The sequence below is a fragment of the Stegastes partitus genome, unplaced genomic scaffold (assembly GCF_000690725.1).
Source record: "Stegastes partitus isolate 25-593 unplaced genomic scaffold, Stegastes_partitus-1.0.2 Scaffold1807, whole genome shotgun sequence".
NCBI lineage: Eukaryota > Metazoa > Chordata > Actinopteri > Pomacentridae > Stegastes > Stegastes partitus.
In genome coordinates this window covers 80,354-105,349 of record NW_007579538.1, presented here as the reverse complement: position 1 = coordinate 105,349, position 24,996 = coordinate 80,354, and the positions used below count along the sequence as shown (strand labels likewise).

General features: G+C 42.1%; 1 protein-coding gene across 1 annotated transcript in view; it reads left to right on the top strand.

Annotated features, from left to right (window-relative positions):
• Window positions 1-2,823: 2,823 nt before the first annotated feature.
• The window catches only part of LOC103372697 (netrin receptor UNC5C-like), a 99,783-nt gene continuing 77,610 nt past the window's right edge, over window positions 2,824-24,996 (top strand). Inside the window, exons 1-2 of the mRNA XM_008302402.1 lie at window positions 2,824-2,863; window positions 13,407-13,643. Coding sequence (XP_008300624.1) covers window positions 2,824-2,863; window positions 13,407-13,643 — 277 coding nt within the window. The remainder of the gene's footprint in view (window positions 2,864-13,406; window positions 13,644-24,996) is intronic.

Here is a 24,996-nt window from a genome sequence, read left to right as displayed (position 1 = left end):
TTATCTTATCTTAAGTTGGACGATAAAAATATGCACATATGTAGGACATTACGCTTTGTGGAAGGAGCCTGATGTTTCAGTCCTCATCTGACCCAAACCAGCTCACTGGCCGGAGCTCAGGCTGCAGAACATTTATTTTGGCCAAAAACTGCTCCTAAAACTTTCCGCACTGAAATGTTCCCACTCTTAAGTTAGTGGTGCTTATCATTCACAAATATCCACCTGGTTAAATCTGTAAATGACGTGTGCAGATTTCCCCAAAACAAACTCTTCAAATTCTTTAAATTCTCCGTCACTAATCATTCAGCACATTTTCGGGGTTAATTTGCTGGCAAGTCACGGCCTGTTGTCTCACTCTGCTACAAAGAGGTGCACTGGTGTAACTAATGACATGAGCTAAACGCAGGGGTGTCCAATCCTGGTCCTCGAAGGCCACGGTCCTGCATGTTTTAGATGTTTCCCTCTTCCAGGATCGTTATCAGGCTTCTGTAGAGCTTGATGATGAGCTGATCATTTGAATCAGGTGTGTCTAAAACATCTAAAACATGCAGGATTATGGCCCTCGAGGACCAGGATTGGACACCCCTGAGCTAAAGAGAACTATATCCCAGCACTGGAATGAATGTGTCCTGATATTTAAGGACGTGCAATTCGAACATTTAATATGTTACACCACCATCAGTGATTTAGGACTGAACTCGGCCCAAATATGTCAACGCCCTCAGGTCCCTTTGAGCTCGGACTGAGGAGTTTAGTCGAAAAGCTTTGTGACAGGTTTCATTTGAGTTCACTTTCATATTTTTTTTTTGTCACTTGAATTTATCATCGATTCAGTGTGTTGTGGGCTGGCGGTGTTTTTCACCCCAGAGGCTGATGAAACCCGTTCAAAGCCTATTGTGTCATTTTAAGGCTTTGGATTTGACCAAAATAAAATAAGGCTGTTTCTCTGCCGCTTGTCCCTCCCTTCCTCTTTCTCTTTCTCTCTCTGTCTCTGGCTCACAGAGGCTCACTGTAGACCACTGCTCCAGTTCCCACAAGCTGAAGCACAGCTCATTTCAGAAAGTAGTACTTGTGAGGGTAGACCCAAGATAAAAGTTAATTAGCACTCTGGCAGCAGAGGATCAGACGCAAAGAAGGACAAAACAACAGTCTTAAAGGAATAACCTGACATTTTGGACTCATTTTTAATAACTAATTTTCTTTCTCATGTCGCTCACACCAAAATTTTCCAATGCTGGCACTTGAGATTCCCAAAAAAAAAGCAAACTAGCAGCGCTGGTGTTTGTCATTATAATCAATAGGTCACATTAGCTACCAGCTAGCTCATTAATTTGCAACCAAAGACACTGCTTTCAAGGAAGAATGCAACACTAATGATGTGTTTTTATGTTAGCTCAAGACCAAATTAAGACTTTAATACATTTCACGATGTGAGAATTCCCAGGAGAGGACAAATAACGCACCGACTCCCAAACGTTATTAACTCTCGCCGAGATTAGGAGGATAATAATTTTGACAAAATGTGCAACCAATTGGTAAAACTGTGGCGGAAATGGCAGAGAAGTAAATCTACGATCATCTGTAGCGATGGTAAGGAGATAAAGGAGAGATGGAAGAAGCGGTTGTGCGCTGAGTGTAGATGAGGAGACAACGCAAGAAGAAGGCCAGAGAGAGGAGCGTGGTCAGTAATGTCTCTGTAATAGGGTCAGAAGCAGAAGTCCATTATGAAACCCCCTCGAGGCTCTATTTATAGTGACCCGAGGAGGGAGGGAGGTAGGGGAAGGATACAGAGAGCAAGTGAGGTAGCGGAAAAAAAAGAAGAGTTTGAGATGAAGACGCAAAGGAGGGAGAGGAAGACTGAGAGAAGGAGGTTGGATGGGAAAGATGCCAGAGAGCAAAGTAGGGAGATGAAGTGTTGGGAATGGGTGAAGGCGGGAAATGGGCATTGAGGATGAGAGCAGGAAGTGTGGAAATATGCCAAGAAGAAAAGGGAGAAGGATGGAGGGATGACTGAGAAGGACCCAGCAGGGGAGGAGGAGAGATTGGCAATGCACAAGAGAGAAACCAAGTTGTGCGGTCGGAAGGAATGAGGGTGGTAGGGGAGAGTGGAGGGATAAGGAGGGAAGAGAGAGAGAGAGATGGTGAGCCTCCAGATGGAGAAAGGCATGAGCAGTGAAATGCCTGATCCAATTTTATCTTCAGCTCTGAATAAAATAGCCAAAATATGGGAAAATCTTCAAATGAAATAAGCCTGTAAGCTGTTCTTTATCATTTGATTTTAGGCCATCTTTATTATTCCACCGTGTTTGTGAGTGTGTGTGCGTCACCAAATAATAATCTAGCAAACTGGGCAGAGCGCGGTGTTTTAATTCCTTTTTGAGAGAGAGAGCAATGTGGATCGGGAGATAGCTGATGAGGTAAAGGAAGGATGGAAGAGAGAGGAACACAGATATAGCTGAAGAACAGAAGAAAAACACGAGGAGGAAGCTGCAAAGCGGAGGAGATCTCGTCTCAAAGTAGGGTGGGTAGAGGTCGATGAGGAACGTGCCTCTGGGGAAGAGACCTAAGAAAGAAGGATGGCTAAATCTATGTCATTACTCCGAAGCAAAAGGAGGGAGAAAGTAGGCTGCGTGCAAGAGGAGAGAGAGAAAAGGCGAACGGTGTTACAGAAAACGCCAATATAAGCAAGTTTTCTAAAGAAATCAGGGACGACATCACAGACCGGGATGAAAAGGCGAAGAGGGACGCGGGACAGATAAGAAGAATAAATATCATAAAGGCACATATACCTCCTGCACAGGGAGATGCTGACAGGTAGAAAATATGCAAACGCTGAACGGCGAGAGGAAGAGCCAGCTGGATGGTAAGATGGGGATCATACAGCACCGATATATACACACAAGCAGCCAGACATGCTATCAGTTGTCAGCCTCCCAGAAAAACATTATTCTATCTCCCTGAAAATAGAAGTCCTTCCCCAGCCAATGTTTTGATATTCTAATGCACTGCCCCGCGCTGGCTGCTTGTATTAATAGCGATACTGAGCTGTGATAGTAGAACATGAATGAAAGCGAACCCTTGCTTTTCCCTCAGGCCTGGGATAAGGGAGACAGAATCCATCTGGAAGATAACATTACACAGCAACTTGCACAAGTTTGTACCCCCACAAGCTTACATAAGACTATGCATATGAATGAGATATTCCATCTGCATGTGTGTGTGTGTGTGTGTGTGATGTGCGTACATTTGGGTGTGTGATACAAAATGAAACTTGTGCATTACAGAACTGATAACTGTTGTTCATGATTGTGAAATGACTGTAATTATTTTTCTCTGACTGCCCATGTGGCTGCCGGTTTCTCCTTGTTTTCTTATCTGTTCTTGGCTTTTGGTGTTACTGCAGTATTACCGCATTATTCAGTTTCTGACAGACCCTGTCATTAAAGGGTTCTGTGAGTTATACTTGTGACAACTCGTGAACTGCAGTCCTTTATGTTTGACGCAGAAATGCATAAGTACGATGTTGCGAATGGAGCTGGACGAATTATGAGGTCATGTTTGTGGAACTGAGAATACAATGAAGTTGTGATTGCAGCATGAAAGATATCTGGAGTCTGGTTGTTACCTAGCGTGACTGAGGAGAGGTAATGAGAGCGAGGGGGAATTGAGAGATGGGAGACTTGCCCTAAATGGCCTGCATTTACTGGTTCTCACACCAGTGACCTATTTCAGAGGGAGGAGGTGGAATTAAAACCCACAGCGCAGCCAAAGGACTCAGACAGATTCGCTCTCATCTGGCGATTGCAGTGGCTGATAGTGTGACATTTAGGGCTCCACCCATGTACCGAAAGATACACGTACAAAAAAAAACTGTAACCAAAACCTCATCTCTTGGTGCTCAACCTTGAAAGAGCAGAATCTGATTTAAACCCCTGCTGCGAACCATCCTGTGGTGCCCACTGAGGTGTATCCATACACTGACGCTGACTTGCACTGCAGAAACTGGAGATAAGCTCTGGCTTAAGAGCCATTTCAGGACAAACGAGGCGTCCAAAGTACTCCATATAGAGCAGTGTACTGTATACCTTTACCCCTGTCTCCCTCTGAGCCTCAGAGCCAGAATAATTTACAAAATCTTGGAGTGACAAAGAAACCACATGCAGAAGAATGCTTACGGCACGGAAATGTGCTTAAGGCGAGAGGGAAAGACAAAACCGAGAACAGAGGAATGACAAAGATAGAGGACAGGAGTGAAGCTGTACAATAATGCAGGAAATGACAACAGAGCAGGACGAGCAAAGATGCAGTCCCATTAGGTATCCGTGTGTGTGTGTGTGTGTGTGTGTGCATGTATCGCTTGGCAGAGACGACTTTAAAAAATAGCTTCAGAGTGCTCTCACACTGCCTACCTGCAAACGCCCACTCATCAGCTGCTCCAGTGCTGCATGTGTCCCTGCTTAAAATGTGCCTGTGCCCAATTGTATATATGTGTGATGTATCCCCAACTGTGAGCGTCGCAGTGTGCTCTCAGCCAAGCAGAATCTGAAATGTTTGTGCCTCAAGTCAAGTCCAGTGAGGAAACATTTTTCCCTTTTTTTTTTTTTGTTTGGTTTTCGTTATGATAAATACTTTTCTCTTTCCTCCTCCTGTGTTGTGCTTCTAATTGCTCTGCTTTCATCTTGAGCTCTGTGACCTCATGGTAACAAAACTTATCAGCGATATTCACATCCTTGTGGTTTAAATGAGCGTTCCAGCAAAAGCTTGTTGCAGAAATTGTTAAGCACTTTGATTTTTAAAATTTTTTGTCTTAATATTATGGCTACTAATTAGTATGCTGCATTGGAGTTTGTACCAAAGACTGTTAAAGAATTTGTATCTGAAAAGTTGGCGTATCATCAAAGTCATCAGGCTTCATCCCTTGTGTATGATGACTGTCTGTACAGACTTTAATGGTAATATAGCCGCTAATTGCTGAGTCTGAACCTAAAGTGGTGGGCAGGCCAACCGTCCCTACAGTCACACTGTGTGCACTGTGGAAAACTAAAGGAAAAGATACCATCCATCCATCCATTATCTATACACCGCTTAATCCTCACTAGGGTTGCGGGGGGGGCCTGGAGCCTATCCCAGCTGACTCAGGGTGAAGGCAGGGGACACCCTGGACAGGTCACCAGTCTATCACAGGGCTACACTTAGAGACAGACAACCAAGCACACTCACATTCACACCTACGGACAATTTAGAATCACCAATTAACCTCAACATGTTTTTGGACTGTGTGGGAGGAAGTCAGAGAACCCGGAGAGAACCCACGCTGCACGGGGAGAACATGCAGAAAGATCCCGGGTGTCCTCACCGGGACGCGAACCAGCAACCTTCTTGCTGCGAGGCAACAGTGCTACCAACTGCGCCACCCTGCAGCCTGAAAAGATACTAAATAAATTGTAATAAAAAAAAAAGGGAATTTCAACCTTCAAATTTAAAGTTGTTCTGCATACAAGCCATAACAAACTGTTTAAAAGTTTTTTTTAAGAGCCAAACTACTTCTGGAAGTACACATACATGCAGGCACATGTGCAAACAGTTCTGTTCTAGAACATTAAATACCCACCGACTGTATATTCACACATATTCAGATGTACAGAATGTACTCACATGCAAGCGTGGATGCAATAAAACGCATTTGCATAAATTCACATGCACATACACCACATACACATTGCACAGACTTACAGTAAGCCTGTTTAAAAATGCATGGGCACTGACCGCCCTCCTTCCACACACAGCAATGTTAACCGTACGCTGACCTGATAACTAAAGGCAATGTAACTTTAGGAATTATAATTTCTGAGTAAATAAAATATGCGTGTCACAGATACCACTCCTGTTGGAGTGCGTGTGAGTCTGTGAGGGATTTGTATTCATACGCTGTACGTGGCTGGTGGTGAATGTGTGTGTGCCTGTTGGTGCGCGAGGCTTTAATGTAATTATCCAGGCTATGAATATCGCCCCACAGTGTCAGTGTATGAATACATTTGAGCTCGCAGTGATACCGCTGGCATGTACACGACAAAAAAATGGAGAAAATCAAAAAGTTGTCATGACATTATTACAGAAGAATCCAATAAACTTTGAAAGAGAGGGAAAAAAAATTACATGACTTCTTGGACAAAACATCGTTCTGCTTCTCTCTTTGTTGCTCTCCTGTTTTCGAGATTTATTTATTTTCTTGTTGTTTTTATTCTCTTCTATTTCTTCAGTGCATATTTTACTTTTACTAAGAGTCGGATTTTGGTGAACTGTATGGGGTTTTAACCACCAGGATACCGTCGATTTATTCTTTTTTTCATTCCACATGAAGTGCCTCTCTTGGGTTCTTTGTTAACTGAGGCCAGCTGCAGCCTGACTGAGTCACCCCTCTTCAGGCAGGGCTGTAAATCTAGTTCCAGGCTTTAGTTGGGGCCTAATATGTCACGCACATTTAAAGTCAGAGGACGCCGACCAGCTGTCACTGCCGGCTCCATATTGAGGTAGTCGAGCATTGAAGTATTTTCTGCTATTATGAATAGCCCATTATAACTCCGAGAGCCTGGTGGATAAATAATTGGCTATGACAAGGAGTGTGCTGTGCAGGCTGTATTATATCTTGCGGGGGTTTTTTTCTGTCATCAAACCGACATGATTGGCCACCCAGTCTTCGAGGCGCTTTTCAGCCGTGTACAACAATGTAGATGCTCTTTTGTATGAGATGTTATCTGAAAACTCACAACAAAAAGAACATAAATTACCTTGAAGTTGAAACTCTAGACTCTTCCTCATGCTTCCCTCCACTGTAGGGGAGCCGTATACGTTTGCATCAAAAAGTTTCCCTATATTAGCGTATAATTTCGTTTTCTTGACGTCTATATTCAAATGTATGTAAATGCGATTGATCCCTGTGGAGGAAGGTAATGGATGATTAAGTTCTCTCCCTTTGCATATCTGCTCTTCTCTTTAATAATTGTGGCTTTTTAAAAAAAAAAACCTCAAGTTTCAAATGGATGCAGATAATGTGTGACCACTCGGTGTCTGGTTTCAGAAAGGATGTGACATTCCGGGACGTGGCGTATAATTCCCTGGCACGCCGTGTCAAAGAGATCAACTGACTTAACTCACCCTTGATCTCTTTTATTTATAAGCATATTTAACTGTGAGAAATGCACACACACCCTCCCCACGCCTGCATGCTGGTACTGTGTGTTTTATCGTGTCGTCTTTTGTCAACCCGCGTAACTTTGCTGGTCTTTACTTTATCGCCCTCATCTCAAGCGCTTATTGTGTGAAAACAAGTCTAGAAAAGGGAGAAAAGAAAACATGAAAGAAAAGGGAGGAAGATGGCAAGATTAGTGTGTGATTACTGGAACTAATAGTTTTGTTTTTTTTATTCCGTGTCCACTGGTGAACAGCTCCCAAACGCCCTCGACATATCAAACTGTGTATGGAGCTGTGCTTTGATTTGTTCTTTTGTGCTCACAATACCCCCAAAAAAACAACTCTGTGAGGGAAATAGACTTAACAAAAAATAGTCTTGGGGAAAAAAAATAGAAAAAACAAAACTTTTTTCTTATTAAAATAGATTGTAAACACTTTTTCTCAATAACCTTTCTTTTCAACAAAGACACCCTTAAGGTACAGCAGCATACTGCTGACCAGATTATTCTATATTAATGCCTTTATTAATGAAATTTCTCTATCGCTCTGCTCAGTGACCGTGGTTTACAGGTATTTCTTCAGGCAAAAGTGGGGAAACCTTACCCACACATATAGCTATTGTTTCGAAGCATGAATAATTGAATAGCGGATGGGTAAACACTTAAGAAAAGTTGAGCGCCGAATCCCCAGTGGGAGGTTGAAAAAGAATGTTTTCAAAGGAGAATAATAAAAGCCATTTGTTGTTTTCTTAAAGTAGTAATGACAGCAAATTATGAAAGCAGCTGAGAGGAGGAGGGAGAAGAGAAACGCTGAAGTGCTGCTCTATAGGTGAAAATCTGATAATTTCATTTCAACCGCTCTGTGTGTGTGTTGAATATCTTTGTTTCTAAGTTTTACATGTGTGTGTGCTCACATGAACACATGCTCTGGGTGGCTTTAGTTGCATGCTTTCTGCTTGCATGTTCTTCTGCAGCCTGTGTGAAAACATTTGACATCAGACAGCGTATCTAATTCCACAGCGGTGATTCACTCGCTCTCTGCCGTCCCATCATCCCTCACTCCTCTCAATTTCCATCTACCTAAACTCCCTGAACCACGTCCCCAAACCTTTTTTTTTTTTTTTGAGAATTCAAATGGGTCTTTTTAAGCTGAATGTGATATAATAAAGGCTCAAATGTGTGTGTGTGTGTTTTGGGGGATGACTGTCAGGCGAGGGTTCTGTGGGCAGGAGCTCTGGGTACTGTGAGCGCCGACGGTGGGAATTTGTACTTTTCCTCCGTGAAACAATCTGTTCGCCAGAGACGGAAAGAGAGAGGAAGGGAGATAGCAAAGAAAAACGGAGAAATGTGCGAGCCCCGCGTGTTTTTCTTTCTGCTTTAGCGTACACAAACGCTTTTGCACCTTTGTGTTGGCGTGGGCGTGTGTGTGTGTTTTATTTTCGTCAGTGTATTTGAACATGTGACTTTGTGTAATTTGGCAGCAAAAAGTCTCCGAGATAGATGTGGGGATTGTTTGAGCTCCATGTTTGTGTATGTGTGTGTGTTGTTGATAGTGGTTGTGTTAGAGGATTAGGGGTAAAAAGGGGGGGTACCAGTTTGAAAAGTGTATGTCTATTTACGGTGTGTGTGTGTTTGTGTGTAAGAGGGCGCCGGTTTCTCGGTATGTTTTTGCAGCTGCTGCAGATTCTAACTAGCTGATAAGACATTAAGAAGTATAATCTCATGATTTCCACGGCTACTGCACTGATACACATCACAGACCACTTACAGCACCGAGAACACAAGACACACACACAAACACACACACACACTTCTACCCAGTTTGACCTTATATGGCTAAGTCTGACTTGCTTTAGGTTGCAGATGTGGTTGCATATTTCTCAACTATTCAGCTTTGCGCTCTTAAACGTACTAGTTGTTGCAGTCGGTGTTGCTGTTAAGTGGCCTCAAGGGTGTAAGTTTGATTCAAACAGAGTTATTTTGACCTATGGCCGCTATGCAAAGTAAGGCTCAAATAAGTATCACTTATCCACTGCGGTGACCTCACTGAGAAACACTGAGAGGAGTTAAAGTAGAAGACTGCTTTAGAAAAGTATACAGCAATCCATTAACCTTGGTAGTAATATGTTCCTACTGTCCAAATCGATGCCGACGAGTGGCCTGTTAATTGCTATTTTTACAGTAGAAGTACAGTACTGTTTGCAGTGCAGTGCAGGACTTGCATATCCAATAAGGTTAATAATATAGACTCATTTCATAATTGTTTCCCCCCCTGTCAATGATAAATCAGCTCCATTCGATCCATCAAGACAATGTGGGTGACACTCAAACATGATTGGTCGCTTCTGATGACATCATTCCTAACAGATTTACTGATGGTCATTGGTTGGGGTCGTAGGTGTTCTGACGTGGGCAGGCCTACGGGCTCGGGACTAAATGTGGGGTATTTTTTTGCCTGCGGTACATGTTTACTACATGCCGTAAATCGAAGCTGGACATTGTTCTGTTACAGCCATCCATTACTGATGACAGCATTCAGGCAAGACGTTTATGAGCCGGGCTGTTAGGACCAGTAAGTCACTCTGTCAGGAGAGCAGGAGTCGGGGTAAAAAGGAGGTGAAAAAAAAGAGGGAAAGAGGATGGGCAGAAAAAAAAAAAAAGACTGGAGGATGGAGGAGAGGAAATAGTAGGCATTTCCAAAAACAAAGCTTTCATTCACGGGGAAAATTTTCTCCATCCTCCCCTCCTCAATTTCTTCATTCCTCCCACCCTTTTCTCTGGCTATCATGTTTCTTGTGCCAATCAATAATTTATAGCGGTCGCTCTGGAGCAATGAACCCCCACCCACCCCCGGCTCTCTGAATGACAGATGAGGGCAAGAATGAGTGTTGGGGCAAAGTGAAGTGAAAAGCGGGAGGGGTGTAAAGAAGGAGAGAGGAGGAGGAGGCGGTGCAGCGAGCGAGAGACTGACGGAGGAACGGCTGAACATGACACTGGATAAATAACCGAGAGTGGGAGAGAATTTCCCACAGATAATGAAATTATGCAGCGAAAATGTCTACCAATTTTCATACTCTCAGAGAACTAATTACAGAACTAACAGAGAAAATGTCAGCTTCGTGACATCAAAGTGAGGACGCTGCCTACTCCATTTTTCCCCTATTTGTGTCTCGTTGTTTTACCTAAGCTGCTTTTAGCTCCTAGCCCACAGCGCATTGCTATTCTCCAAGATAAGGACCACAGCCGCACACACAATTAAGGGAGAGGAATGAAAGATTTGTATACTCGTGCGTGTGTGTCTGTGTGTGTGTGTGCACGGGCATGCAAATGCACATTTGTGTTTCCAGCAGTGTTTGTGTGCGACTGTAGTCATGACACATTAGGGTTGGAAGAAAAGAGGTTAAACCGTGAAGCTGTGTCAAAAATGTTCTGTGTTCAAATTTTCCCATGAGTCACAGCACTCCAGGTGAGGCAATCACACGTAGAAACACACACACACACACACACACATGAAGGTCTAGACGGTCTTAATGAAACTGGATGATGATGGAGTGGAGGGAAATTACAAGTTAGAACTAAAGTGTGCATGTGTTTGTGTGCATGTACTTTTAATGTGTGTGCTGTGTTTGTGTCCATTTGTTTCTATGGGAGAGTGAAAGAAAGAAAGTAAGAAGAAAGAACGAAAGAAAGGAAGAAAGAGGCCATTTCCTCTCCCTCCCACCTGCTCTTGTAATCCTCTGTGTTTTGGTGACCTTGGCAACCTGGTGACAAAACACTCTCGGTGTCCCTTTGATTGAGGCCATGGGTGGGCGTGAAGTTTGGACAGAGTGAAAAGACAGTGGAGGAGAGGAAGAAGGACAGAGGAGGAGGAGGATAAAGTTCCTGGTGCCCTCAGGGTTGGCCACACTGTCTATTCAGTTATTTCCTCCCGTCTGTCTTGCTGTCAGTATTTTTTTTTCCGGCCCGTTTTGTCGTCTGCTGTTCTTGATGGCTCCATTTGCACAAATCACACTTTGAAGTTGCAGATGTAGATTTAGATTAGACAAAGAGTAGAGGAAGGGTTGTGATTAGGCATTTTTGAGAAACATATTGAAAGTTTGTGACAGATGTAGAAATGGCTTGTGTTATATAAACTTTTCATTACAAATTAACATATAAAATGTATTTATTATGTACATTAAGTTCCCTGTATGATGACAGAGATTGTTTTATTGTATATATGTAGGAACTGTGGTGTCTGTAGTTTATTTTTGTACATTTGTTTCTATTTAGTTGTATGTTTAGTGCAGTGTGTTTGTGTAGCTGCTCAGTCGTCCTGGTTATGTTCATCTTAAGAACTTCAGTAGAAGGTTCTTGGTTCTTGAAACGTCTCTCATCCAAGAGTTTAGTTTTACAGGAGTCCCACATTTATATTGTCACATGGATAAAGACCCAGGCTGCACGATGGTTAGCACCCTTGCCTCGCAGCTAGAACGTTGCCGGTTCGCGTCCTGGTGAGGACACCCACGATCTTTCTGCGTGGAGATGGCATGTTCTCCCCGTGCAGCGTGGGTTCTCTCCAGGTTCTCTGGCTTCCTCCCACACAGTCCAAAAACATGTTGAGGGAATGTGCTTGGTTGTCTGTCTCTAAGTGTAGTCCTGTGATAGACTGGTGACCTGTCCAGGGTGTCTCCTGCCTTCACCCTGAGTCAGCTGGGATAGACTCCAGCCCCCCTACGACCCTCATGAGGATTAAGCGGTGTATAGATAATGGATGGATGGATGGATAGATAAAGACCCATTAGCTACCAAACACTCACATGCCTTGAAGTGTGACTGATTGTGAATGCCTTAGTTAGAGATCTCAAGGCTGCATTAAACGTACCTGATAAGTGGTGTCGGCCCCCTCCTCTGTTTACAAAGGGCTGTTCTAGTTTAGCATCGATGGCTTCCTTTACTTCTCAAACCATCTGTCTTGTTGAATGTGAACACTGTCATCTTCAAAGGAGTGTCCCTTATCCTGGATACAGGTGAACTGCTGAGTCTTGTCCTGAGGAGCTGCTTTCTTAGCCATACACTTGTGGAGCGGTTGTTTAATCTCTCCTATGTATAGGTCTGTGCGCTCCTTGCTGCATTGGACGGCATACATTCAGTTTGCTCTTAATCCCTTTCTGTCTTTTGGGAGCGTATCGGTTTAAACTTGCATGAGGTTGTGATTTAGGTAGTTGTGCTGTAGGGTGTTGGTGGGTATATAAGTCAGAATTTGTGTTTATTGGTGATTAGAGCTGGACAGATACTGTGTGTTTACATTGTCTTGACTCAGAGAGAGAAATATGGAGCTGCAGATGGCCGTAAGATGCAGACAATATGGTGTCTGGTCGAGAGTAAAGTTCACTTTTACATCCCAACAGAGACGGTCAGGGCCACAGTTTTTAGCCACGACATATGAAATACTCCTCCACTGATGTTAAAATGAGCTCACTGCAGTTTATAACCGATCTTTTGACGGCGGCCGTGAGCTGCTTAAACTGTAACGCAGCTGAACCAGATTTCTTGACGTGCCAGAAATCCGACCAGTCGTTGATTGTTTAGCTGATTTATCAGGCCTCGTGATGCATGTTGAACTACAACTGATCAGGCAGAAGCTTGGCCTGGTTCTATGAGTAATCCCATGAATTTCTATTAATGAGCAGATGTGAAAATGAAATCACCCATTTGTTCCTTTACTTATTCATTCTTTCCTGCTCTACGGCTGGCTCTTGAGCTAACTATTATTTAATGCTTGTCTCAGTGTTCACCTCTCTCTCTTTGAGGCAGTTTTTCTCTATTGTGTAGTGTTTTTTCCTTAAACTTATAAACTTAAGGCTTATATAAAACCATCAGGATCTTGTGTGTGTGTGTGTGTTTAATGACGCTAATAGCTGACAAACACCACAAATGAGATTAAAGGTGCATTCTATGGCCAGGTTAGAGAAAAATGTTCCTTCCAGGTCTCTGGCTTGAAGCATGACAATTACTCAGATGAAAATAACTGTGTCTCGAACACATTCAGTTCAATGAGAAGCATTAGTGATACTCTTTGCAGAGAACAGAGAACAATAACAGATGATTGGAAGAATAGAGTCCCCGATTAAAAGCTGAACTTCTGCTCTTGTTTACCATCGAAGCAACAACACAGTCTGATCGAATGAGAAAAAAAACTGAATTTTAACGTTTTGCTTTTCTTTCCTTCTGCAGTGAGAGATGACGACGATTTCCTCAGCCTCAGCGAGCTCCCAGAAACCTTCCCTTCTGACCCTCCGGAGCCTTTGCCTCACTTCCTGTTCGAACCTGAGGAGGGCTACATCGTCAAGAATAAACCCGTCAATCTCTACTGCAAAGCAACACCTGCCACACAGATTTACTTTAAGTGCAACAGCGAGTGGGTCCATCAGAAGGACCACACCGTGGAGGAGAGGGTGGACGAAAACTCAGGTGGGTGAAGTCCAGCGCACACGATTACATACTCAGAGATGTGTACATGTGTCTAACGTACTTGAAAAGAAGGAGAAAGTGGGCGTACTGGGACAGTCAAACTTTTTTTGTTTTGTAAGACTCGAGACATTTTTGACAGAAAAAAAAACAGACCCGAGTGCAGATACGTGTCAGTTTATACTCAGGAGAACTTTTTGTTTGGTTTTAAAGGAGCGCAGTTGAAGAATAAAATAACTTTTTTTGTGTGAGAGTGTAGCATAAATGCATGACTGATGTTGGGACTCTACTGGTAAACATATTCATAGATGAAACAAAGAAGTAAAAATCACGGTGACAGAGACGGTGAAGCCAGATCACAGTACGCATGCATCTGATATATATTTGATTTCTACTGCAGGTTTTCTTTCCTATTCTTCATTTGTGGAGTTTTTGTGCCGAATTTGTGCCACAAACGATTGATAAAGGCTTTTTAATGCAGCTAAGGTCCCTTTTACGCCTCTTTTAACCCTCTGAACCACACTTTCCGGGCTTTTTTTGTTGCTTATATGACATTTTTTCAAACTCTGGGCTCATTGTTTACTATAATAAAAAGCCCTGAACCTCCATAGGAACAACACAATGACAGTTAGAGGTACAAATGTCTTTTGTGCAGTATGACACTGTTATATTGCTATAAATCATAAGAAAGGAAAAAGAAAAAGTTGAATTTCTTTGAGTATGCAACATGGAATCAACATGTACATATTTCAAAGTGTCTCCAGATGTTACCAATACTAGAAAAAAACCATAGTGGCTCTACATACTATAGATATTTATTACTTATACACAAATTATTCTTATCATGCAACTGCTGAGTCACTATTAGCTTTTCAGTTGCACAAAGCAGTGCAGATTTTCTTTTTTGTTCTTGAAAGAGTCTGGTTACACCAAACTGTTCATGTTTGGGAAATTGTAAATTAGACATCATTTTAATAAAAAAACACATTCCAATTTTAAGCTTAGATCTGGTGAAGTTTCCCAAAGGAGCCACTCGTCACAGATGAGTAGTTCAAGGGCTGTTAGAAAATGGAAATTCCAATAAAATCTTTCAATTTTTACAGTTTCTCACTTGAATAAATAGTTCCATTTTAGTGTTTTTCTTCTTGTTCTTCTTTTATTTTCAAGATACCATACATTTCTTATCTGCCAGTGGGTTTTGCAGTTCAGATAATTAAATTAAGCTTTTTATTTACATATTTTTATATAGCTGGCCCTGATGATTGCAAGAATATTAGTCTCAATAGTCCACAGATCCACCAAAAAAAAGTAAAAAAAAAACAAAAACGTAGCACATCAAAGTACATGAAGGTTGTTCTCAGGGTATGAAAAGCCTTTTTGACATTACAAGAAGCAAACACACTGATGTAGCTAATAACAATGGCTCCGTTTAATTTACTAGAAGGAACAATGACAGAAGCTTTCATGGTATTTGCTCCATTTATCCTTTCTTCATCAAAATGCATACAATTGCATTGCTGTCACTTTCCATGTAGGCAATTCGAAATAAACGCAAACACGTAATTAACTGTGTAAGCAAACAGGTTTAAACCGATTATTCGGATGTTTAGTTACTTGTGCAGAAAGGCGGGTCGCATGTCAGATGTGTGTACACAGCTGCCCCCACTGTCGGGGCTGTACTGGGATGTTCACAGGACAGTTTAATAGGATCCACAATGATGTACTGGACCGCAGCCAAAGTTCCACACTTGTCACTTGACAGCACATGGCATTACTCCGCTGGCTGGGTAATGATGAATCACGCTATCGCTTTGGCAGGAATACAAAGACGTACACAACCTGCTTTCTTAGACTTAACGTCGACATGAGCCGAGCGTCTGGGTCCCAACCTGCTCGGTAATGAGTCTGGGTTCCCCAGAGCAGGCGATTACACACTCGGACTGGAAAAAGATTCTGAAAAAAACTCCTGATCCAAATGAAACACGGAGGTCAACAGCAGCATGGTCTTATTTCTCAAAGGCAGGTGAGCAGAATAGGTCGATTTTTTTTAAAATTTTCTTTTAGGTATTTTTCAGAAGATTTACCATTGTGCGAGCAGACGTGTGTGTCCTCGGGTGTCCTGGTTGCTCAGCGTATCTGCTACAGTCCCTAAACTCGGGCAGCAACTGAGCAGCATAGTCTGATGTTTCCCCTGATTCAGCTGTCACACTCCAATAGTCGAGGCAGAGGAGAATAAATGCGACGATATAAATATGAGAGATGCGAGACAACAGGTACAAATATAGAAACAGAGCGAGATGCACAGAGCGGCGAAGGAAATTTTAATAAAAGACAAGATAATGTTGTTGTTTCTGTTGGAGGATGAGTTGCGTATCAGTTTCCGTGTACTCCACTCCTAACCCGACTTGTCTTTGTGTAACTTGGTTTTTGATTTTCTGAAACATACCTTTTTCATCTCTCTTCACCGCTTTTTAATCTGATAGCATCTCGCATGTTTTTTTTTGTCTCAGAACACCTGCGTATAATTGTACTTTACCGTCACCAGTCGTCTGTGAAAGCGATACGAAGATGACAAGTAATCCGTTTTGTTCATCCATGTGTTTTTTTTTTTTGGCTCTCAGGTCTTTCCACCAGTCTCTCGGTGTTTGTTATTGACATCGTCTGCAGCTGCTTATTAGTCTCCCATCAAGCAGCTCGTTCATTTGCGAGCCGCTGGGTTCCAAACAGTGTGTTATTGAGAGGAAATTCTGTTCAATTAGCAGCCCGTGGATTTAGGTTCTGATAATGTGTAGCGGTCAACGCCATGAGGTACGTCAAGAATGTGAATCACCCAGTCAGCCACAAATCCAACATCCAGCCCGCTTTCTGTTTTGCAGCCACAGTCTCATTTGGTACCAAACTTCATTTTACAACTTCATTTTAATATTATCTTTCCGAGCGTCCCAGCCTGTTGCAGTAACCCTCAGGCCCGGTTGTACAACATGGATTTGGTTTTAGATTTTTTTTTGAGCTGCTCAAGATGTGCTTTAATTCATGCTTAATTTATCTTGTACAGACCCATCGTAATGTCACTTTAATAAAAAATTGATTGGCTGCTCGCCTCCTTTTTACTGCTACGGGACATTTAATCTCGCGAGTACACCATAATCCATACAGATACACACATAAAAATGTGATGAATAAATAAATAAACGGGAGGCATTATGCGACATCAAGAAGAGCTGTTGAGGTCTGGAGATGACTGAAAGTGGAGCTTTTTGTAAATAGAATTCGAACAAAGTTTGGTGCAACAGATGTGTTTTGTTCTTTTCTCTGAGCTGAACAAACAAAACAGACGACGACATCATAATAACTCGATCGTGCCTTTTTGCTCTTATGCAAAATCACCTCTGACCTACAATCACAAAGATGCTCCAAACGTCAGATATGTTTTGGTTTTCGCGTAGACAGCTATGGATCTTGGTGGATTCACTGTGTGTGTTTGTTGTTTATCTGTTTGTCTGTGTGAAAACCTATACTCTGTAAGCTGTTTTCCACTCTTTGTTTCCTGCTGTGTCACAGACGCAGCCAGAAGCTATGACCCCCATACTGCTTTTATTATCTGTCTTCTTGCTCTCTCTCTCCCCTCCTCCTGTCCCATCCTCTCCCTTTCCCTTCCCCTTTTCTTTTCTCTTCCTTTCTCTCCGCTCCATGCTGTTTTGTGCTCTACTCTAATTTCCACCGACTGAAATCGGAGAGAGCAGAGGCAGATAAAACCTGAGCTTGAGAAAGCAGGGGAGAGGAGTAGGGGGATGATGGAGGGATGCTGATGGAGGGTGCCTCTGAGAGGCCTAGAAAGGCCAACAGATATCAGGGAGTCACACAGAGGAGAAAGATGATATGAATCCTGCTGTGCTCTCTCTCCTTCTCTCTCTCTTCCTAGCTCGCTCTCTCCGTCTACTTGTGTTTCTCATATTTTCGCAGGAAGTCAACTTAAGTGCTGGATCTCAGGAATCAAGACGAAATGTGTACAAACAACAGTCGAAGCATGAATGAGGCGGCTGAGCGCTGTTTGCTTCAGACAGCTTTGTGTGTGTGATGTTGCGCGATGATGCATTTATGAGGTGAATGATGGAAACACAGATGTTCCTTGTTATAGGGTGGAAATGCAGGGAAGAAAAAAACAGACTGTAGCGATGAGTTACTAGAAAGCAGCGTTATTATAGATGGTGAAGTGAAAGACGCGTGTGGAACAAAGGCGAAGATTACGATGGTGATGACACAAGCACTTTCTCTAAAGGTTGGATAGTGCAGCACATAAGACTTCATAATGCGTCACATTATAAAGCACATACCATCAGCAAGGCACGGTTTTTCTTAAGGAATGAGGTCTTCTAAAGCATTTTTATTTTGACTTTACAAACAGATACAGTTGTTAACAATGGCTCCTTTGTGTTCTCTGTCTATTTAGATTGCTGTCTCACTACAAAGGATGACATCCAGACACAAGTGATGATTAATGTTATTTGTCCCGTTAATCATTTCTTCATCAAAGCCTAAAAAGATGAAGGGCTGGGATTTTTATTTTTTTTAGATAGGCAAAAATACCTAAATAATGGTTTAAATAAAATAGCCTGTGATGATGTTGAAACAGGATTTTGCTCCAAGATCATTTCTATAAAGCAGGGGTGTCCAATCCTGGTCCTCGAGGGCCACAGTCCTGCATGTTTCAGCTCATCATCAAGCTCTGCAGAAGCCTGATAACGATCCTGATCATTTGAATCAGGTGTTTTGGAAGAGGGGAACATCTAAAACATGCAGGATTGTGGCCCTCGAGGACCAGGTTTGGACACCCCTGCTATAAAGGATAACACACCTAGCCACTGCCTTGTTCCTCTTATGAAAAGCCAGATCAGACGTTTCTCTTTTGCAGAGAATAGCAACTGTTTGTGTCTTAGTTTATGCAGAACTAACGTAAGCAGCAGACATCACTTGTACACATAGAATGCAAGGACGTTAACTGACATTCATTGACTAATTACATAGAACTGATTAAACATGCTGTGTTTGCTCTCCAGCACCAGTGCCTTCCTTCCTTCTCTGGCTCCTTTTTTTTTTTTTTACTTGCATAAATTCCACCAGGTGAAATTCGGTCCGATATTCTTGAATTTTTAATAGAAAGTGACACCCCCAGGAAGGTGTTGTGAACGTTTTATCGTCCGTGTAATGAATGCAAAGTATAGATATATGTGAGCTTGGTGACAGCTCAATAAATTACTTGGGGGAGCCTCATCTGGAGCGGCTGGTGAGCCAGGTGAAGGTCACAACAGGCAAGGATGTGGGGCGAGCGAGTGGGAAAGGGGACCTAGGGTTTACAAAGGTCAGCTTCCAACTGGAGGGAACAGGTCTGATTCCCTTAAGCAGCTCCACTGCCTGTCACAGTACCCTTGGAAAACATGGCTAACTTGACCCGCTGCTGGGTCGTAACCCCCCGGCCTGCCCCTCCCCGGGCCTCAGTCGAAGAAACGTTTAAAGTAACTGATTAAAAAGAAAAAAACTCCCCTCCTTCAGACAGGTGCTTTAATACAGTATCATTATCAGCAGTGGCATTTGCTAAAACATGTTTACCGTATCTCCATCTGAATTAATGTGACTAAAGGTGTGAACCGGCATAATTTGTCTAGATTGCATATCTTATTGTGAAGGGCATTTCTCCAGTGTTTGCTCAAGCAGCGTGCGTACTTACCTCAGTATATCTCCATTAGCCTTGAAGTCTGCTAATGACATATTGTGTACTAGGTTACTTACTTTGTCTCCATTAGCCAAAGTGTGAATGGTTATTAGTCTGCTAGCAATGACCTGTGACTCCACATCCACACACGCCGGCGCACGCACATACGTTATTGGCACGCACTGTATTGGCTGGGGGTGATTTGTGACCTCTTTCCCTCCTTTGCTGCCATCTCGCTCGTATTGATTTCTTCTCGTCTTTGTCTTTCCCTCTCTCTCTCTTCCTCCTAATGTTTCTCTTCTCTCTTTTTCGCCCTCTCTCTGGCTTCACTCCCCATTCTTCTCTACGGCCATTTTTTTAAGTTATTTTTTTTCTCCCTCTCCGTGTCTTTTTTTGCTCTCTTTATCGATTCCTCTCTGAGATTGTTTGATTTCAATTATTAACACGCATCATGATTAATAAAAGATTTATAACAGTTAACCTCTGTGACTTCCTACACGCGTGACATGTGTGTATTTGTCACACACACTCAAACAAACAACCATTCCTTTTTTTGGCTGATTGTTTGCACATGTTTCCGTTGTGGTAATGCTTTATTGTCACTGAGATTTGCCTCTCAAAATGCTGTTTATTTTAATGTGTGTTAGCCCAATAGTGTGTGTTTGTGTGCAAAAATTGTTTGGTTGCGGTTCCCTGTAGACTTTCCCTCGTGTCCTGGAACGTCCTGGTTCATTGCCTCTTTAGAGCGACTGAAGGACTCGAACGCTCGATGACGTCCGTGTGTATATGTGCAAACACTAGACGCACAGCGGGACCGTGATGATCAGTCGCCATCAGAGCGGAAGAGAAGCTGCACACACACACATGTACGGCACACGCAGTTAAGTCTGCCGCATGCGTTCCGAGCGTTCGATTGGTCACAGCCCGGTGACTCCGTTCTGTCAAAGCCCTCCATATTTTTTTTTTTCTTCCCCTCCAAACAACTCTTTTCTCTTTTTTTTTGCCTCACACCCATCTCACTTTTTTAAATTCTGCTCTTGCCACCACCTTTTAAGCTTCTTTCTTATAATATTAATAGAATCATTTATGTAGAGTGCACTCAGATATTGTAATGTATTATATCCTCGGTTCCTGAGCGCAGGCTGCTGAATGCATTTCTTAATGTTTGACCCAAATGATTTAGCTGCTGAACTGAGTGACTCTATTTTTTTATTTTTTAATATCCATAACAGCTGTATTGTGTTTGCATACAGCAGCTTACATAGTGGGCCGCTTGTATTAATAGTAGATATGAGCCACAGGTATTACCTCGTTTGTTGATGATGATGATGATGGTGGAAAGTGCATCTTCCTGTGTCTGTGTAATTAGATCAGGGCTTCTGTTCACACACTTTGAACCACTTCAAATTCATTGCGCAAACCTAGATTTTTGCTTAAGTAGAACTAATTTGCCTTGAATCCGAGTAAATTAAGACTCCGCGCTAACAAACATGGCTGACTGAGTAACCGAAACTGTGTCCAACCGCTCAGTTCCTTTTCTATCCGGCAGAAAATGTTACAAGGATTTTTAAGAGTAAAAACAAAAAAAGTAGACTATGAATGCCTCTACCGACCAATTCACATCATTTTCCAGCTATTTAGTGACTCGTGTCGCTGTACGCAAGCTTCAGCATCGCTCTTGAGTCACCCATTTAAAGGCATTAACAAAAACTTTTACGCAACATGTACCTATTAGACTCTCTTATGTTAATGCTTCCATTTAACTTTAATGCTAAAATATGACTTATATCTGACCTCCATCTAAAGGCAACATATATTTGGCTGGTATCAACATGAGCACCAAACTTTCTCAGGTGTTCATGATATAGCAGACTTTAAAAGTAGTGATATGAGTCAGGTAGCAGTAGTCACCATGAAGGGTTTGCGGTGAAGCTGCAGTGTCTGAATAAATCCCTGTAGGAACATTGTGTTTTCACTTGTAGCGCCTCTGCAGGGAGGTCATGGTGCCGGGTCGCTTACTGATCTACACCCCTGGACCTGGTCAGCATTCAGAGAGCTTCCCTCACAAACACTACAACAGGGCGGATGTTTGCAAAGGCAGGGACTCAAACTTTTTTGTTTCTTATTTATTGACATACATAAAGAAAATAATGCTAATTCAGTAGCTCTGATATAAAAGCAAAAACAGAGCACTTTATAGAGGTGGTATTTGTTGCAGGGCTCTTATGGTGTCTACCCTGTGGATGTTTCTATTCTGACCTCATGTCTTTGTCTTTTGTCAGACTCTCTCCCTCTGTGGCACTGATGAAATAATAATAGCCAGTGTTGACTTTTCCTGTATCCTCTGTTTCTTCTCCCTAAAGAACTGTCTGTTTGACCTGTCACTGATCACATTTAAACACCACAAAGCTTTTGAGTGCTTTTTTCCCCCCCTGTTCCCTTATCTCTTTCATTTTCTAAACAATTTAGCCTCAAAAACGCCCACTCTTATGTTTTCACGTCTGCCCCTGACTCGCTGGTTTCCTTCTGATTGTACCTCTCTCTAGCTTTTTTTTTTTCCCTTCCATCTCTGCTTCTTTTGATTCAAAGAAATTAAGATGTTACATTTTGCCTGAGCCATTACTGTTTTTTTCCTCTGTTTTCTCTAACTATGTATTTCTGTCAAAGCTCAGTAGGACACAGAGAGACAGAGATGGGGAGGAGAAAGGAAAAATGAAACAGAAAGTGGAGTGGGTTTACCATTAAGGGAAACAGAGAAATGGCAGGAAGCTGATATTTTCGGCACCTAATTGGTAACACCCTTGATATTTTTGTAAATAACACTACCGTTCATTGGTTTTTATTTAAGTTTAACTTTGATTCTTTGCACTATTACAGTTATTTTTTATTTCTTAGTTACTTTATTTTACTTTATATTTATTGTTGTATTGTTGCACCAACCCACCAGAACAAATTCATATTGTGTAAGCTATACCTGGCAATAAATCTGATTCTGATTCTGACATACTGCAGTACGGTGGCCCAGAAGTGTCACAACAAAACAAAAGCCACAACACAACACAATAAGCCACAACACAACCAAATTAACCACAACAATACAAAATTAGCCACAACACAACACAATTAGCCGCAACACTAAAAAATAAGCTGCCACACAACACAATGGCTGCAATGGAAGTTGTTTTTTTTAAACCCGGAAGTTATACTGTGAAGTGCTCAACGCCACACGAAGTGGGCAGAAGCCGGAGATTGTTGGAAACAACTCGAAAGTAAGTAAAATACTGATAGTAAATAGTGTCCATTAATCTCGGTATGCGCTATTAGAAAACATTATTTACTATCAGTATTTTACTTACTTCTCGAGTTGTTTCCAACAATCTCCGGCTTCTGCCCACTTCGTGTGGTTGCGCACTTCACAGTATAACTTCCGGGTTAAAAAAAAAAACAAAAAACAACTTCCGTTGCAGCCGTTGTGTTGTGTTGCGGCTAATTTTGTAGTGTTGTGGTTAATTTGGTTGTGTTGTGGCTTATTGTGTTGTGTTGTGACTTTTGTTTTGTTGTGACACTTCTGGGCCACCGTACTGTCGGCACCAAAGAACTTTATTTCCATTGAAATGTCAAAGTCTGCTGTACCACATATCAACTTTTTTTAGACAAGTTGTTTTTTTTGGCCTTTGTTGGATAGTTTTAGTGAGAGAGGAAAAGGAAAGTGGGGGAGAAGAACGGAGGGAGGACATGTGGGAAAGGGTCATGAGCGGGAATCGAACTCATGACCTCCACATTGGGACTGTAGCCCTGCACATGGGACGCCAGCTCAACCAGGTGAGCTATGGCGGCGCCCCGTCACATATCAACTTTTAAAAACACAAATTATGACAACTCTTAAGTCAGTAGAATGAATTACCATCATACATGTGCAACAACATAAAACTATATTTGTAAATGCTTCTTATTAATGCAGTTCACTATAACAAAGTCCATTATTTCGTCGATGTTGAGTTGAGATTACTTTTCGTATACTGGTGTGAACCCATCAGAGGAAAACACACTTCTCTACTTTCTTTATCACTTCTGTGAAAAAAGCATCATCCTTCCCTTTTCCAAATAGTTTCTCCATAAATTATATCATGTCTCTTAGGTTCTGATGACACTTTTGGTTAATTCCAGCCCCGACAAACAGCTGTAACAGAATTCTGTTGAAACAAACTCATTGGAAGTGGTGCATTGTGGCGTTAATGAGAAATTCAGTGTTTTCTTTTTATAATTGGGGTCTAATTTATGCACTTTTAGCCATGAACTCCTACGAGGGTGTGATTACACTTTACCAAGTAATTGAATTATCGAGATCCATGGATGTGGCAGCTCTGTTTTAGCGGTGGAGTTATTGCAAGCAGCGTGAGGCATTAGGTTCTCACGACGAATGTTTGAAATCGTAGATAATTATCAGCCGAACTTTTCTGCTTCTGTTTTTTCTTTGTGGTTGAAATCAACTGCAAAACAGAAGCACACGGGGTTGTCCGGACCGTTTATGAAGAGGTTGTGCAGTCCAACAAGCAGCTGTACAGTGTACGCTCTAAACAGTATTTGTATATCTCTGATCTCCATTTATCAAATAAAAACAGTCCAGCCCTGACAGAGCATGTTCGTCCACTTTCGCTTCCCCCAGCTGACAAGTAAACTTTGCTATAAGAACTGACACTCCAGACTAAAGGAAATATTTGGGGGTTTGTGCGCGCAGTTGTGTGATTGATAAAAATGTTTGTGACAGTATCCGCTTGTCTCGATGCTTGTCTTCCATTTTTCATCTCCTCCTTTCCCCTCACCTCCCTCGGCTGACAGCGGTGGTTTTTGTTGATGTGAAGTTCTGTCATGCTACAGAGACCCAAAATTCCATGCTTGTCTTCTCATAACAGATGGATGTGAATGTTTAGAGCACTGTATGGAAACAAAATAAGACACTGAGTGATCTGGGACTGTTAAAGCCTCAGGTAATTCACTCGCTTTTTTTTTTTTTTTTTTCGCCCAGCAACTCTTGATTTGTGAGCCTTGCTTTGGCGAACAATGGCGACGATTGGGGCCCGTTTCAGTTTCAGCAGAGCACAACTCCAGACCCAGTGACATCTGTCTTTATCCTCTTTATGGCAGTTTTTTTTGACATGTTTTCTGTATTGACGTGACACTGAAGGAAAACAAGGGAATCTATTTTCATGCAGCATGTAGATAAGCATGAATCTGTGATCTGTGGCACGTTTGTCGTGTCAAAACTTTGGTTTACTTGTCTGTTCTGCTCTGAATTTTTCACACTTACTTTTAGTCCCCAGCTGACATTGTAGAATCATCCATTGCATCCCACATCAAATTACAGTCATTTGTGTCAGTCAATCAATAACTTGTTGTTTCCCCAAATTTCAGTGATGGGGCTGGAAGAGACTCCTGTTCACATATTTCTGACTTTCAGAAGAAGTGGGAGCTGCCATATTTACATGCGTTTATTTCCATTTCAGCTGTACTTAGAGTTTGAATCGAATTATTTTTGATGCAGGGATAGACTCAGTGTCATTCTCTGCACTGCTTTCATTCCCTTTCTGAGAAAAATCAGGTTGCTGATTCTGAAGCTGACACTAAAGCAGATGTTAATTCATTTGC